This window comes from Dendrobates tinctorius, unplaced genomic scaffold (assembly GCF_039654945.1).
Source record: "Dendrobates tinctorius isolate UK_male_01 unplaced genomic scaffold, ASM3965494v1 ptg000120l, whole genome shotgun sequence".
Taxonomy (NCBI): Eukaryota; Metazoa; Chordata; class Amphibia; order Anura; family Dendrobatidae; genus Dendrobates; species Dendrobates tinctorius.
Window position 1 is genome coordinate 39,644,630 of NW_027361788.1, and position 16,915 is coordinate 39,661,544.

A 16,915-nucleotide genomic window follows, 5' to 3' on the forward strand; every position below is an offset into this window, starting at 1 on the left:
GTTGGTTGCAGCAGGAGCCTCTCCCCTCTGCCCTATTTGCAGCAGAACAAAAACATCGTTAAAACCCCTCCTCTGGGATACGCTGCACCGTAGCTATTTCCTAGACAAAAATGACACAAATTAGAGCAATATTTTTTACAAGACTGTTTGTTTCAGAAACCTGCAGAAAATACTGGTGTCGGACAAACAGCGAGAATATCTCATGATTACTGTCAGAATTTCCAAGTGTTCATAGGCACACCCACCGTGGGGCAGGAGGGGGCAGCTGCCCCCCTAGAACAGCGATGGCGAACCTATAACACGCGGCATCGCCTGCTCTAACCTGCTCCGTCCTTCCTCACACGGCATTCAGCGGCGCAGCTGGATGACATCATTATTCAGCTCCGCACCGCTGTGTGCCAGTGAGGATGCTCGGGAGGAGAGGAGGAAGCATGGGAGGAAGCTGCCAGCACCAGAGAGCTCAGAGCAGCGGAGAGGTGTGTGCTTGTGTGTGTGTGTGATGGGCGTGATGGAGAAGGCAATGATGCGAGTGATGGGAGTGATGGGGGAGGGCAATGATGGGAGTGATGGAGAAGGCAATGATGTGAGTGATGGAGGAGGGCAATGGTAATGATTGTGATCATGGGAGTGATGGAAAAGGCAATGATGGGGATGATGGGAGTGATGGAGAAGTCAATGATGGGAGGGATGGAGAAGGCAATGATAGGGATGATGGGCGGGATGGAGAAGGGGATGATGGAAGTGATGGAGAAGGCAACGATGGGAGTGATGGAGAAGGCAATGATGAGGATGATGGGAGTGATGGAGAAGGCAATGATGGGGGGTGGTGGGGGAGAGGGCAATGGTGGGAGTGATGGAGAAGGCAATGATAGGGTGATGGAGAAGGCAATGATGGGGGTGACGGAGAGGGCAATTATGGTTCGCCATCACTGCTATACACTATATACAGAGTTCCTGTGTATAATGTCATTGGTTTTCACTGTATTACCTGTACACTGACAGTATACACAAATCTTCTGTGTATAAGGTCATTGGTGATTACTGTATTACCTGTACACTGAGACTATGCACAGAGCTTCTGTATATAATGTCACCGGTGATCACTGTATTACCTGTATACTGACTCTATATACAGAGCTCCTGTCTATATTGTCACTGTTGATCACTGTATTACCTGTACACTGACATTATACAGAGCTCCTGAGTTTAATGTCATTGGTGATCACTGTATTACCTGTACACTATATACAGCGCTCCTGTGTATAATGTCACTGGTGATCCCTGCATTACCTGTACACTATACATTATATACAGAGCGCCCATGTATAATGTCATTGGTGTTCACTGTATTACCTGTATGCTGACAGTATGCACAAATCTTCTGTGTATAAGGTCATTGGTGATTACTGTATTACCTGTACACTGAGACTATGCACAGAGCTTCTGTATATAATGTTACCAGTGATCACTGTATTACCTGTATACTGACTCTATATACAGAGCTCCTGTCTATATTGTCACTGTTGATCACTGTATTACCTGTACACTGACATTATACAAAGCTCCTGTGTTTAATGCCATTGGTGATCACCGTATTACCTGTACACTATACATTATATACAGAGCTCCCATGTATAATGTCACTGGTGCTCACTGTATTACCTTGTAATACCTGTACACTATATACAGAGCTTCTGTGTATTGTATTGGTGATTACTGTATTACTTGTACACTATACATTATATACAGAGCTCCTGTGTATAATGTCACCGATGATCCCTGTATTACCTGTACACTGACACTATATACAGAGCTCCTGTGTATAATGTCACTGGAGCTCACTGTTTTACCTATACACTATATGCAGAGCTTCTGTGTATAATGGCACTGGTGGTAATAACAGTGTTGTTAGTATTGTGGTTTGTATTCATGATCAGTATTGTAGTATTCAATCACTGTGTGGTGGCAATTTGTGGTCCGGTCATGGTGTGGCGGTATTTGTCCCTATTATGTGATATTTTCGGTCATTATGAGGTGGAATATGTAGTGTAGTTATGGTGTGGTGGTATTTCTCCTTGTATGTGGTATTATTCAGTCACTATGTGATCTGTTCATGGTGTGGTGGTATTTCTCCCCTGTACGTGATATTATTGGTCTTGGTATAGGGGATTGTGTTGTGTATGGCGGTCATTTGTTCATTTTCGCTTCATTCACCTTTTTCGTTCTAAAATTTTACAACCTGAACAACAATGGCTTGCCCCCCCATGCAGGTGTTGCTTAATAATTGGCCTTCATGACTATAAGCATTAGATGAATGTCAGCCTACGGATCTCTGTAATAGCGGAAGACCCTCTAATGTCTGTAGTGGGGAGGGAGGGTCCTGACTCTCAACACATGGCAGATGTCGAAGGAAGAAAAAGTGAATTCTAGTATGCCAATCATTTGGTCCCAGAAGAGATAAGCCTTGACCAATGGTGTCTGGCATCAGATTATTTCTGTCTCCCCAATCAGAACACATATACAATCATACAAGAAGAGCATGCATGTGTATGGGGTCAAGAGACATGGTTGTCAGTTAAACAAGTGTTTATGACCAGCTTTATTCATCCAAATGGTCAATACCTAACTGTTTTGAAATGTCCCCTGTTAGTAACACTTGGAGACTACACCACTACTCTGACTTATTTGTCACCAAAATGTGCAAACAGGTTGGTAATAAGCAACTAATAACCACAAAAACAGCAAAACAGGGAGAGCCATTAATGAAAAGGAACTTGGATTATTAAAGGGCACTTCCCCAAATCTAAGTTATTCCTTATTCATAAAAGAAGAGGATAATTTACTAATCTATGGGGGTCCGATTGCTGGGAATTCCAGCAATACTAAGAGGCTTTGGAACCCTGTCTCAAATGGAGCACAGGGTGCATGCTCAACCTCCACTTGTTTAATTGTCTATGGGACTGCCAGAGAAAGCCAAGTACAGAGATCAGCTATTTCCAGCAGTCCCATAGACATAGATAGAATGTAATGAAGGTGAGGATGTGCACCTCTGCTGTATTAAAACCCCTTCAAGACCGCCTATACGTATATATACTGACCTGAGATATAAGAGAATATCATCCCCATAAAGGTGACAATCCAGCAGCTGTCCACTATATCTGACAACTTCCTGCATCACAAATGATTGGTGTTGGCACCGTCCATATCTGTTTAACCCCTTAGTTGCTGCTGTCAAAAGTGACTACATCAAATAAATGGTTAAAAGATTGTGGGGGCTTGCACTTTAATCTAATTGACACACCGAGATCATGATTGTGTGGTCCTGATGTTTGCCATAGCTGTTCATGGCCAAATAGCGGCCTTAGAGTCTCCTGGATATAGCGGTCAGTTCAGAAGTTAGCGACATTTAGGTGGTAAACAAACACTTTTTCATTCCGGCTATACCACTTTGCATTAATTCCTAAAAATCACCTGAAGGGTTAATAAATTACCTTACAGCAGTTTTCAATATGTCAGGGGGTGCTGTTTTTAAAATGATATCACGTTTGGGGTTTTACAATATATAGCACCCCTAAAGTCACTTCAAACCTGGATAGGTCCATCAAAAAAATAAATTTTGTAAATTTCCTTGAAAAAATGAAAAATTGCTGCTACATTTTTAAACCTCCTAAAAGGCTTTCAAAATAAATTACAGTTTTAAAAATGGTGCTGATGTAAAGCCGACATGTGGGAAATGTTATTTATTCATGTTGTTCTGTGGTATGACTATCTGGATTAAAGGGATAATCATTCAAAGTTTGAAAACTGCAATTTTTTTTTACATTTTTGTCACGTTTCTGATATTTTTATAAAATAAACACAAAACATATCAATCTAAATTTACTATTATCATAAATTATAATGTGCCATGAAAAAACAGTATCAAAATCACTGGGATTTGTTGAAGCATTCCAGAGTTATGACCACATAAAGTGAAATTGGTCAGAATTTAAAAAATTGGCCCGGTCACGAAGGGGACTTAAAGGCAGGGTTCCAGAGCGTCGTTTGTGGGATAGTAGGCGGTCCCACTTGTTAGACCCCACATGTGCACCTTTGCTTCTTTCACGATGGGGCTCTACATCCTGGTTTACAGGGTCCCATTTCTGGATTGTTATCCTATGGATAGGTGATAAATTATAATATGGGGAATAACCCTTTAGGTAACCCTGAGTATAACTCATTCTTGAGCTTAAAGGGGTATACCACAGGATAGGTGATAACTCCCAGAATATGGGTCCTATGTCGCTCACTAGCACGGACATAGTCTATAGGGCTGGCGGCACCCGGTTATCCCCCTCAATGCCATAAACATAGAATGGAACAGCAGAGCTCAAAATCCACAGGGATGGAACAGGACCTTCATGCCGGCCATAGGTGATGATCCCTGTGAGCGGACCCCCACCAACTTGCTATACCCAGAGTGCCCCTTTAACAATCCCAATACTTCTTCTATGGCATTACTCGGCTGATCCACAGGCTGATAAAAATAACAACACAAAACAATCACCACTAGAAGAAAACTAAAAATATCTTCTTGGCCCAAAGAAAAGGACAATTTGATAGAAGGTGCTCTGCAGTAAAGAATGTGTTTGTTCTGCCTTTTTATTTATTTATTTTTTACACCCCTGCCTCAATCAGATTTTATTACAAAGGGACAAAATCTGCAGTGAGAGATCCCCAGATGAATGGGGAGGAGGCAGGAAAACGTGATAAAACAACGTGCAAACCAATGCAGAAAATGAAGGACAAAAAAACTTGCTGCTTTAATAGAGACGACTTAATACAGCTGTCAAGTTACTTCTTTCCAGAGAATGAATAGCGCATGCTGTTGGTTGGGGGTATCAGGCTCATCAATTCTACTTGTTTTGTTCCCAATCTCAATAACACTATAATTGCTGCATTCAGTATATGAGCGTCTGCAGCTGCCAGAAATACCAATACCAGAATTCATTAGTGGCCTTTTTCCCCCTTGCATACTCGTTCCCAGTTAAAAAAAAAATCTGATCAAAATAGCTTTCAAAGCATCTGTTCCCCTCGCAGAGCAAAGGGAGCGCACACATACAGGTGGAAATATTCTGCTAAAAGTTTTATAGGCTGGATACACTTCACAGGAGAGCGGAAGATCAGAGCTGCCACCAACCTATGAAAATAATGCACAGGACTAGGCGGAAATTCGTTTGGAGAAAGTGGCTCCTTTTTGTCTAAAACTTACAAGGGGGTGTACCATTATAGAAATCAGACTCAAAAATCATCTTGGAACCTTCCTAACTCTTGAATTAGGAAACAAGAATCTTACCGTGGGCAAATGTGCCAATGAAGCAGCCATGGGGTCCCTGGGAAACATCAGACCCATTCCGAGTGGGATATAATTTCCATGCCGGTGAGAATCTGCACATAGATGTGATCTCCGCAGACACAAAGATACAATGGAGGCACCGGGACCTCCTGCTCTGAGTGATATAAGTGTGATGGTTTCAAGTAGCACCTGAGTAATTTTTATCATTGCCACAAAGCCCCCCCCATTTTCCACGCACTTCTCTACCCTTGTGCCCCCCATACATCCAACAAGCACTTTTACAGTTAATCCAGCAGTGAGTAAAAGCACACACCGCTGGTGCATACATATTTTATGCTGCCATTTCCAGCACGCATGCAGTGTTCTCAGCGGGGAAAAGTGTCACATTAAAGGGCCCGTCTGAGACCCCGACCTCCTCAGGGACCTTCATTGTTTCACTGGTAAGACTGCATGTTCTAATAAAGGGGTAACGTATTATTACTTACTATGCAGCGATGACCCTTCCATCGGAGTTTATCGAGGACGTCACCCCCAACCTCACTGCCTCAGTAATACTTGTATACCCTGCACCTTTAATTAGAATGCTGCACTGTCCTGCAATTTATGAGCAAGTAGTCAACTGGGTGTGATCAGTACATACTCTTCCATCACTGATTGGATATTGTCCATTTGTACGTGGACAACTCTCGCGCACCCAACTGGTGACACTCAGTCATCCTATCACTGGTAAATTTCTAGAAAGAGTAACAGAGGAGCGGAACAATGCAGACAATTTTCCAGAATTATTATTTCAGGGGGTATATGGGTATTTCAGGAGAAGTGACGGGTCCATTTTAACTGATGCCAAATTAACTCCCATTCAAGCTTTGTGGCACAGAATTCTGCTTCAATTTACGCCTAAAAAAACTTGCATACTTTTCTTGCACCACATTTACAAGGCGTTTTACTTTTTGCAGGAAAAAGAAGAAATGTTCCATCTTCTGGTCTCTGTTTTCTGCATCAAAATACTTTTTGCGCCTTGTTTGACTAGGAACATGGCATAGGAGGAAAGGGAGTGAGGGTCAACAGGATGGGAATGACAAAAAAAAGCAAAGAGGCGCAACAAAATTTTGCCAAAAAATGTGGTCAGTTCATATAGGAATAAAGGGAATAGCTGTGAACTGCTACAATACATAAAGTCTGTCTGCGGGGTCCAACATCAATGTTATAAAACGGGTAGAACAAAGCAACATTATCAGCTGCCATGGTATCTTCATATACCAGGCAACTGGATCAGTCACAAACAACTCTGGATTTTTTGTCATTTTACAATTTATGGGAACGTGCACCTCCCAATGGTGCAATGTCTAGTTACATTGCACCAAGTATAATGACCTGAGCCACGTGGCCACATGCCAAGTCACTGGCAAACCATCTGTTTACTTAAGTTATTGGGTTATTCATGGCCCTAATATAACTGGTTGTAAATGGATAAGATGCAACATCCTGATGGGCCATATACAGATCCTGATCTTTTTCCATATGTATTATCACCGAATAACATTGCAGAGTCAAAATCTACACAAAGCGCTTCTTAAGCCATTGACTTAGATGGCAAACCAATGCAGCATACCCAATGAGATCAGGACCATGAATACATACATTACCGTCACATTGAAATGTCCCGATATGCACTTACCCTGTGAGTACAACTACAAAGTCCATGACGTTCCAGCCGTTCCGCAGGTATGAGCCTTTATGAAATACAAAGCCTAAGGCGATGATCTTGATGCCAGCTTCAAAACAGAATATGCCAATAAAATATGGTTCGGTATCATCCTGCAAAGAGAAAAGGCGAGTCGGGTTACAGTCCTTAAAAGACCCTGTGTGATTTGTAAGGCAGTAATAGTGACCTGATGAACATTACATTGCAATAAAATTATATAACGCCATAAAGACAGTAAAATTAGAAACTAAAGGGCCAATGGCCCATTGGAAGACCAGTGGACTCCAGATTGACCAAGGTTCTGATATCCCAATAGTGCCAGGAGAATAATTATAGTGGGTGCAGGGGTTGCAGTCGCACCCTGACCATGGAGCCTTGGGGGTTCAAAAAGCCCCCTAGGCCTATTAGAAAAGACCAATACTATTTAAAGGGGGAGATTTTGCATTAGGGTCCAGAAGCTTCAACATATGCCACTGAATAATGCCCACCAATAAGAAAGTCTATGGTACAAGGTGTAATAGGAAGTATTTGATGACTAGCAAGGCATGTGCCCCAGGTGCTACACCTTTGCAATGAGGTCCTAATACAGTTTATTAATTTTCCATTACTTCACTACAAACCTATTCTCTCTTTCTGTGCAATTTCAACCATCAGGACTGTACAATTTATTGTGTATGTACACCCCAGGAGCAAAGTAGACCCTTACAATTATTTCCATAACCCAGTTATTATTTTCCCAGTTGTTTCCCCTGAAGAAGGGCGAAAAGCCCACTGGGTCGACAGGGACACATGGAAATCAATCACATTGCATTTAAGCATTTAAATAGCTATGTATTTATTTTATTCTGGACAGTTTTATTATTTTGTATGGGATTATTGATATCCCTCTACCTGATTCTATTTCTTACTGTTTTGTTATCTATATGATTTTAATTACATTTTAATATATTGGATTAATACTTAAGTGCACCTTTTCATTATGTGTAGCATTTTGCTATAATTAATTATACTAGCTATTGCTAATAATTTTCAATTTTTTCGTAGTATGGAATATAATATATATGGGTACAATACATACTTTTGTCTGGGCTTTTCTTTACACTCTGTGCTATATGGTGTTATTGATTCTTTTTGAGTCCTAGCCGTTGTTACTTACATAGTGTATGTGAATTGGAAAGTTTTATTTTGTTTTAAACCAAACCAATATATGTCTACACTATTGAAATTTAACACTTTCAGATGATTTGATTTCCCTCTGATCCCATGTGTAAGTTTTACTTGCAGTACCACACTTCACCACATGGTTTGCTGTTAAGGAGAATCATTTCTGTGAGTGAAGGGACAGAATGCTCCTTCAATTAAGACAGATGAAGTGTAAAAATTGTACAGCACCACCTAGTGGTAGAAATGTTTAGTGTATTATTGTGTCATTGCCCAGGAAATATATGATAATTCCTGGCTTTTTATGCATTTTGCACCTCTTCTTTCACATGGATGTGCTGCCTTTAAAACAATAAAACCTGAAAAAGGGATCTGATCACTATTATAAAATCTGCGGTTATGGGCAGTTTTACAAACAAAGTAAAATGATCCCAGCTAGCAACAAATATTTGATACGCTACAGTATTGATTATATGCCTCATTTAATTCACATCCATCAGAAATTCTCTGTGCCAATCTGTCTTAATACCGATGCCACAGTGCAGGTGCAGGGTAGCAATAGTGATTGTTTAGCATAAGTTCCCGCCACTAAAATAGGTATATACAGCATATATAAATTTATACATATATTACGCTTCACAACATTTTTATCAAGTAGAGCAGAAAAACACTGAAAGCCTCAGTCACTTTCAGGAAATTTGCAACGTCATAATTGAAGGGCTCTGATGATGTTAACCCTACTAATGAACGAGATTGCATCTCGGCCATAATGTCGAGCGTCCCCTGAAATTAACTGCGCTGACTCACAGGATCTGAGCGGTCGCCTCCCTTTCATTTCGAAAGAGTATTTATAGACCTTCATTTTTAAGAATGGAAGCAAAGGAGGATCAATGGATTGATGGTATAAAAATAAGACTATGGCCAGAGACATTGGAGCGCCCTCACTCGCCAGGGCCATGGGGTACTCGGTACCGGGCCGGTTGATCTTCTCAACGGGAGTTGTCACGGCAGCAGTGACCCGGTCCGTGGCCCTGGGGCTCCATTTCAAAAGGGGTTGTTTCAGTGTGCTTATGGTGGTGAAAGTTTACACTACACCTGTAGTGTTTGGCAAATGTTAAGCCGGCGCTGCAGACAGATCCTCTTGGACAGAAGGTGTAGTGCAGCAAGATGTTATAGCCCTCCACAGGCAGGGCTGTAGTCCCAGGGCAGTGTAGGTGAAGTGACACTTAGATGGTGTAGTGTCGGGCACAGGAGGGATGTAACAGTGTCGGGCAGGCTGGCGCAGGAATAAGTGGAGGACACCAGGGCATGTAGTTCCAAAGCTTTACTCACAGTCTGTTGTGGTACAGGTGCCCGCAACCGTGCAGTGTCCTCCGGGTCAGGAGCTCAGCCAACTTCCAGGCAAGATGAAGTACTCCTTTCCAACACTCCGCCAACATATGTGCTTTTTCTGAACGTCTCCCTCTTAGCGCCTTTGAATGAAGGACTCACAGTACTGAGTTAAACTGGAGTTCCTCCTGTCAGATGTTCCTATGAACTCTACTTGTACGGCAGACTGCTGTAGCCTACTTCGGGGACTCCTTCTACCTAGTCCCGCCTCACACACATTGCTGTTGTACCCCCAAGTCTGGTGGGGGAATAAAGTGGTCACTACTTCTATTCCTCCGGTGTCTGCTGCAGGACCATTAGTATCCATACAACCTCGGGGACCGGACCCCGGCCTTGTGCTTAGAACTTGGTAAGGATTCTCCTCTAACCCTAATCCTTGGTTCTCTTATTCTCCTCACGTTCCGTACTAATTCTTTCTTTCTTATGGAGAGTCAGGCTTTCTTTCGATATTCCTTTCTTGTGCCAGCGGACCCAGATCACTGAGGTCGGCTGCAGCACTTCCTTCATCCATCCCACTCAGGGGATCTCCTTTCACAGACTGACCTCGTCAGACTCCTGTGACTAAATGACCAAATCCTATCCTCTTCCCGCTCTTTTAGTGCAAACTAAACTCCAACCGCCTCCCAGCACGCTTCGTGTTCCAAGCAGGGAGCCACGAAAGGGTGCTTTGCTACACTACTACATTGTGTGGGATGCAGGTGTTGGAGTGTGGTCAGGTGTCTCCACCTTGCCTGGATGGTGGGGTACCACACTTCAGGAGGAGGTGCAGTACCTCTGTGGCGACTGAACCCTCAGGGGCGCCACAACATTACATTTCTTCTTTTTCATGGAGGCAGGTTGGTCTCCTACATGTCCCATCCCATTTCTTCCAGGAAATCAGCGGTGTCGGAGGAATTGAAGCTCATCTTTCCCACTGGCGGTGATTTATTCTGCTGAGCCAATAACCAATGATTTGGGGCATGTTTGGTTGGCTTAAAAAAATAATAATGTGCTAAGCAATCTGGGACTATGAATCTAGTGGGCTCCATAATAAAACTTCGCTAAGCATGGGTGGGAAAGAGGGTGGTAATTTGGGCTAGCAAAGTGCTAGCCTTGTTTAAAGGGATCATCCGGGACCATTTTATTTTTTTCTTATTGGCCTAAGGACTTACCTACCTGCTTGTGATGAGGGAGCGTGCATGGATGTATCCAAGCATGCTTGTGTCCTAATCGAGTATCTTTGGCGAGCTCAAAAACAATGCTCGAGTCCCCGTAGCTGCAAGTCTCGCAGCTGTTCAACAGCCACAACACTTGCAAGGATTGCCTGTTTGATAGACAATCCCTGCATGTGTTGCGGCTGTCGAATAGCTGCGAGACATGTAAGTGCAGAGACTCAAGCATTTTTTTAGACCACACCAAAAATACTCGATTAGGACATGAGCATGCTTGGATACACCTTATCCATGCACACTCGCTCATCACTACTACCTTCCTGTTTTGCCCAACACCGATCTCTGCCGACTCAGTGTTGTCACACAATGCTCCTGCCAAAGATTTTGCAGCTTCTGATGACATCACGTCGACAGAGCATCTTCTTCTCCTCCGTGCAGCTTTGTTGACAGGAGTCACTGCTGATGTCATGCTAATTGACAGCTGGCTCCCTGCAGAATAACTGCAGGGAACCAGATGTCAATCAGCTTGACGTCAGCTATCATGTCTCATCGACAGAGCAGCCCAGAAGAGGAAGAGCTTCTCTATTGACGTGAAGCAGCAGAATGTCTGGCAGGAGTGGTCCAGTCAGAACATACAGATTGTTAACAACGACTTTCCTGTCAGTTCTTAGCCCCATGAGAAAAAAATAGCCCCGGATAACCCTTTAAAGGGCTTATATACTATAGAGATGGTCAATGCCACTGATAATGGGGTCATGAAAAATCTGGATCAACTGAAGCCCTTTACTATTGCTTATAGGGACCAGCACAAGTGTCCACTATGCACAATCCCATAACGTCAGCAGACGGCTGGAGCATCATATCACTGCTACGAGATATAGGGGCAGATAGGGGAGGATGTGGCGCCCCTGAGGCTCAGTCGCCACAGAGGTACTGCACCTTCTCCTAAGTTGTAGTGCCCCACCACCTAGGTAAGTTGGGAACTCCTTTCCACACTCCAACACCTGCATCCCACACACAGGATAGTTCAGTAGGTCTGCCTAGCAGTTTCAGGCTGGGGGTAGCAGAGCACCCTTCGTGGAACCCTGCTTCGTAACACGAGATGTGCTGGGAGGTGGGTGGAGTTAGTATAAAAGAAGGGGAAAGTAGAGAATAGTAGGTCAGTCTGACAGAAGGTCAGTCTGGGGTGAGTCCCAGAGAAGTTCAGTTCTGAAGTTCAGTTTTGAGTTCAGTTTGAGTTCAGTTTAGAAAGAGAGTGCTGCAGCTGCCTCAGTGATCTGAGCCAGCTGGCACGGGAAAGAGAAGAGAAAGAGAAGGACGTAGACCTGCAACCTCAGCTTCCAAAAGAGAGAGAAGGAACAGCGCGGAACGAAGGAGTCGGAGAACAGAGAGGAGTTGTGGGTTGAAAGAGTACCCTGCCTATAGGTTCTCAGCACAAGGCCAGGGCCCGGTCCCCAAGGTTGTATGGACACTTATGGTTCTGCAGCAGACACCGGCGGAGTAGTTGGCTGTAAATGCACTACTCCCATGACAGACTTGGGACACAACAGCAACTGGATAGAGAGCCAGGACTTCTGAGAGGGAGTCCCCAATAGAGGCTACAGCTGTCTGTCATACAAGTAAGGTTCTAGGAACATCTGATAGGAGGAATTCCAGAGAACTACGGTACTGGAGTTCTTCACACTAAAAGGCGCAATAGAGGAGTCATTCAGGAAAGGCACATGTTGGCGGAGTGTTGGAGAGGAGAACCCTGACTTGCCCAGGAGGTTGATTGAGTCTCTGCCCCGGAGGACACGGCACGGAGGCAGGCACCAGTAGGTACCACGAACTGTGAGTAAAGCTTTGAAACTGCAAGCCCTGGTGTCCTTCATTCATTCGCCGCTAACACCTTCAGCACTGCTATATCTGGGTACCAGCATCTACACCATTCTGCGCCTCTCCTCATCCATTGCACCTACACTGCCCTGGGACTACAGCTCCACCTGTGGGGAGCTATACCATCTTTGCTGCACCACACCATCAGTCCCAGTAGAGCTGCATGCAGCGTTGGCTTACCATGTCCCTTGCCAAACACCACGGGTGGCGTCACGAACTATTCAAATAAACTTTAACACCATTAACATCACCGCCATGGATATTGGCCGCCCAGGGCCACGGACCTGGTCACTGCTGCTGTGACACCTTCCCCCCTGACACCGGCCCGGTACCGAGTACCCCGCTGCCCTGGGTGTGAGGGCGACCCAAGGACATCCATTGTACAAATGATGGGATGCAACAGCGGGAGTCCCTTTTTATAGCCAGGAGCCAGTGGAGAATAACGCAGACACACAAGCTCACAACTAGGTACACCTGGAATCGAGCAGGTTAAGGATTTCATTACTTACAAATCTCAAGTTTATTAATCATGTTATCGCTTTCTTCTGCCCTGATTGTTCGCCCCGCGGGGAAAGGGTTAATGCAATTTGCGGCTCCGCTGAAATGAAAGCCTCTGTAAGAGGTTCAGGCGTGATGGGAAGGAGCTGTTTTCTTCTAGAGGAACTTTATATCAGAAGGTAATTTGTGACTGTTTTAAGTGGCTGTGGCAGGGATGAAACCCACAAGCTATTAGCGAAAGAAAAAAAAAACGAAAAAAAAAGGAAAAGAAAAAGAAAAGATAGCTTTTATGTTCAGTGCGAAACCTCACGTGCTCCAGCAAAATATGGGAGTCTCCAAATGTATGTCACTGTATGAAGGATGATAACATGTACAATTCCTTAAATCTGGTTTCTGATGCTCTGGATTTTACAGTGGGAAAATAACAAAATGAACTGGAATCACAGTGGATACTAAGCAAATCATGGGGGATGCAACAGCCCGGAGATCTTGAGTGCGAGGAAGCGGACATGGTAATCTGTGTGGAAATGTTTGGGGCTTGGAAGGGTATGTTTACATGTTGCGTTTTTGACACAATTTTCCAGCGCGGTTTTACTGTGAAAAAAAAATCAGCGTTTTACAGTACCAGCAAAGAGAATGAGATCTCTGGAACTTCATACACATGTTGCTGATTTTTTCCTTTAAGCAATTTCAAATCTGTAGCTCATCAATTCTTTCAGAATTTTTGCAATGAATGGGTAAAACGCATCAGAGACGTGAATAATTTACACAGTATTTTTCCTGCCAACACTCCATATTTTCAGCAGATTTCTCTACTATGTGCACATACCCTTAAAGTATTGTAGCTTTAGTTTGTGAAAAGAAAAGTTATTCAAAGTTTCAATAAACTTTCTCTATCAGTTTCTCAGGGTTCAGCTCTGTTTTCAAGGACCCTTGCTAGCAGTCAGTGAATAGTAAGTGTAGTAAGTGTAATCATAAGTAAGATATGACTTCTGGAACCTTCCAGAATCATCCATTCTCTGAAACTTTGCCTGTCACATGGCTGCAAACCCCCCTTCCTCACCCACAGCTCTGTGAAATCTAAGATCCCAGTGAGGATTCTTTCCCCTTCCCCCCTTAGCCAGGAAAGGATTTCTTTTGTTGGAAGCACCATGCGGCTGGATATAAGTATGGGTAATATTCAAGAGGCTGAATCTCGAAAACCATACACGGCAGAGACATGAAAATAACATTTCTGCAAAATGCATCAACCCAGCGTTCTGGCCCATAATTTTGATGGTTCCAGCACCCACAGAAACCGAGAACTGGATTTCTCCTAAACGGTGGGATATAATTACTGCATGTTTGGTCTTTAACTATTGCATGTTTATACGAGGTACCCTCTGCGAGATATAGTCATTATAAGTTTTGTAGTCAGAATTGTAACTCCTAGAGAAGGGGGAGGAACATACCAGATGGCCCCTTTTATGATGTCACAAACCCAAAGCTATAAGGTATTCCCTCCCAAAAATCAGTCATTCGAGCTGGAGGTTTGATGCCAAAAGGACCCCAGATGCAGGGCGACGTGTGGCCCTGCCTCCCCACATGGTTAGCCTAAAGACCATCTAAGCAACTGTAAGTGTTGAATCTCTATGTTAATCCCTTTTATTTTATATTTGCATTGTACATATCTAATGTCTCAACTTTGTAACATCTTTTATCTGTGTAATCACTGCCCGCCTTTTTTGGAATAAATTATAAAACTGGTGGCGGCAAAGTTTGATCTGCGCCCTGGGCACTGCTGAGAGTGATGGAAGGGAGTTTATAAACTAATTGGGTGGCTGCGGCCAGAGCATTTTATAATTCCCTTAGTGCAGCGTGCTGGGTGGCCAGTCCTCATTGAAGCAGCCGTCCGGTGACCAATTATCCCAGGTGTAGTTCCCTGACTGACCTGAGGTTAAGGGGGCGCCGGAGAGCTGCGAGTTCCAAAGTGGAACTGAAAAGTTTTGTGAATTATTGTGGGCAGTGGCGGGACAACCAAAATAATCCCCCTGCGATAAATTGTTAAGGCAAGACTAGCTTACTGTTTTTATCACATGGTGCCAGCGGTGGGATAACTAAGATAAGCCCCCCTTGTGCCTGTGATAGCAGTGTGTCGGCAGTGCGTCACATCCCTCCGTCCGTGGCATAGCGGTGGGACCTTGACAGTAAGTACATGCACGTCAGATTGACTTCAAATCCACGGAAAAGTCCACACTGAATTGCGTAGATTTTGGTGTCTATTTACAGTAGTTGCAGATTTACCATACATTTCACTATAAGTGTAAGAATTTTTTTGACAGATTTCACTTTGAAGCTGAAAAAAGTGAAGCAAAAATTAAAAACACTGTTTTTCTTTTTATAACATATGTGGATTTTGCTGTGAATCACTGCATCAAAAATCGCCAACACAGAATTGCTTGTGTTATTCATTCATTGCAGACAAGTTCTTCCAAAGAAAGTCAGCTGGAAAAATCTGCATCAAATCTGCAAATGATCAGCAACAGATGTAACATTTCATGGCTTGTTTCAGATCTGCAGCTTGCCACACTGAATACCTGCGTGCCCCTAAAATGAGCAGTACTAATTTTAAGGGTAACTATTTCTGGCTGTTATATGAGTTTTACCAGTTTTCCTCTCTGTGGGCTTTATCTGTAATTTGCAATCAACTGTGACTGAAGTTTAGCACAATCTTTCTGCGTCTCCCTCTGCTTGTTTCTTAACTCTGCTCCTCCCTCCTGCCCTCTCCATAGAGTATAATGGGCTGCCATAGCAAGCTGCCTGGCTGTTCTGATTTTCAGGGAGGATGGTGCATTTAGAAGACAGGGGGATAGGAAGAAGAAGTGTATTATAAGTCAGAAGGAAGCAGATTTCTTATATTTGTGTGTACTGTTGATTTATGCAAAGTTGGTTGAAATTACAGTTCCCATTTAAGGTTTCCACTGAATGACTACAGGTAAAGAAATAATATAAATCCAAGTAAATTAAACTTCTGTGAAATCAAACTGTCCACTTAGGAAGCAACACTGATTGACAATCAGTTTCACATGTTGTTATGCAAATGGAATAGACAACAGATGGAATTTATTGGCAATTGTCAAGACACCCTCAATAAGGGAGTGGTTCTGCAGGTGGGGACCAAAGACCACATCTCAGTACCAATGCTTTATGGCTGATGTTTTGGTCACTTTTGAATGTTGGTTGTGCTTTCACACTCGTGGTAGCATGAGACAGACTCTACAACCCACACAAGTGTCTCAGGTAAGTTGTTGCCCTCCTATGGCCCCCTCCACATCTCCTGGTGTACTGGCCTGACTCCTGGTAGCGCCTCTAGACACTACGCTGACAGACACAGCAAACCTTCTTGCCACAGCTCGCACTGATGTGCCATCCTGGATGAGCTGCACTACCTGAGCCACATTGAAAAGTGACCAAAATATTAGCCAGAGAGCATTGGTACTGATATGTGGTCTGTGGTCCCCACCTGCAGAACCACTCCTTTATTGATGGTGTCTTGATAATTGCCAATAATTTCCCGTTGTCTATTCCATTTGCACAACAGCATGTGAAATTGATTGTCAGTCAGTGTTGCTTCCTAAGTGGACAGTTTGATTTCACAGAAGTTTGATTTACTTGGAGATATATTCTGTTGGTTTAAGGTACTGTCACACTTAGCGATGTACCAGCGATCCCGACCAGCGATATGACGCGGTCAGGATCGCTGGTGCATCGCTAAGTGGTCGCTAGTGAGCTGCCACACAGGCAGATCTCACCAGCGACATT

The 16,915-nt window shown here is 43.6% G+C and overlaps 1 protein-coding gene across 1 annotated transcript in view; it reads right to left on the minus strand.

Annotated features, from left to right (window-relative positions):
* Positions 1–16,915, minus strand: part of CACNA1B (calcium voltage-gated channel subunit alpha1 B) — a 443,201-nt gene that overhangs the window by 405,143 nt on the left and 21,143 nt on the right. The window contains exon 3 of the mRNA XM_073541186.1: positions 7,014–7,153. Coding sequence (XP_073397287.1) covers positions 7,014–7,153 — 140 coding nt within the window. The remainder of the gene's footprint in view (positions 1–7,013; positions 7,154–16,915) is intronic.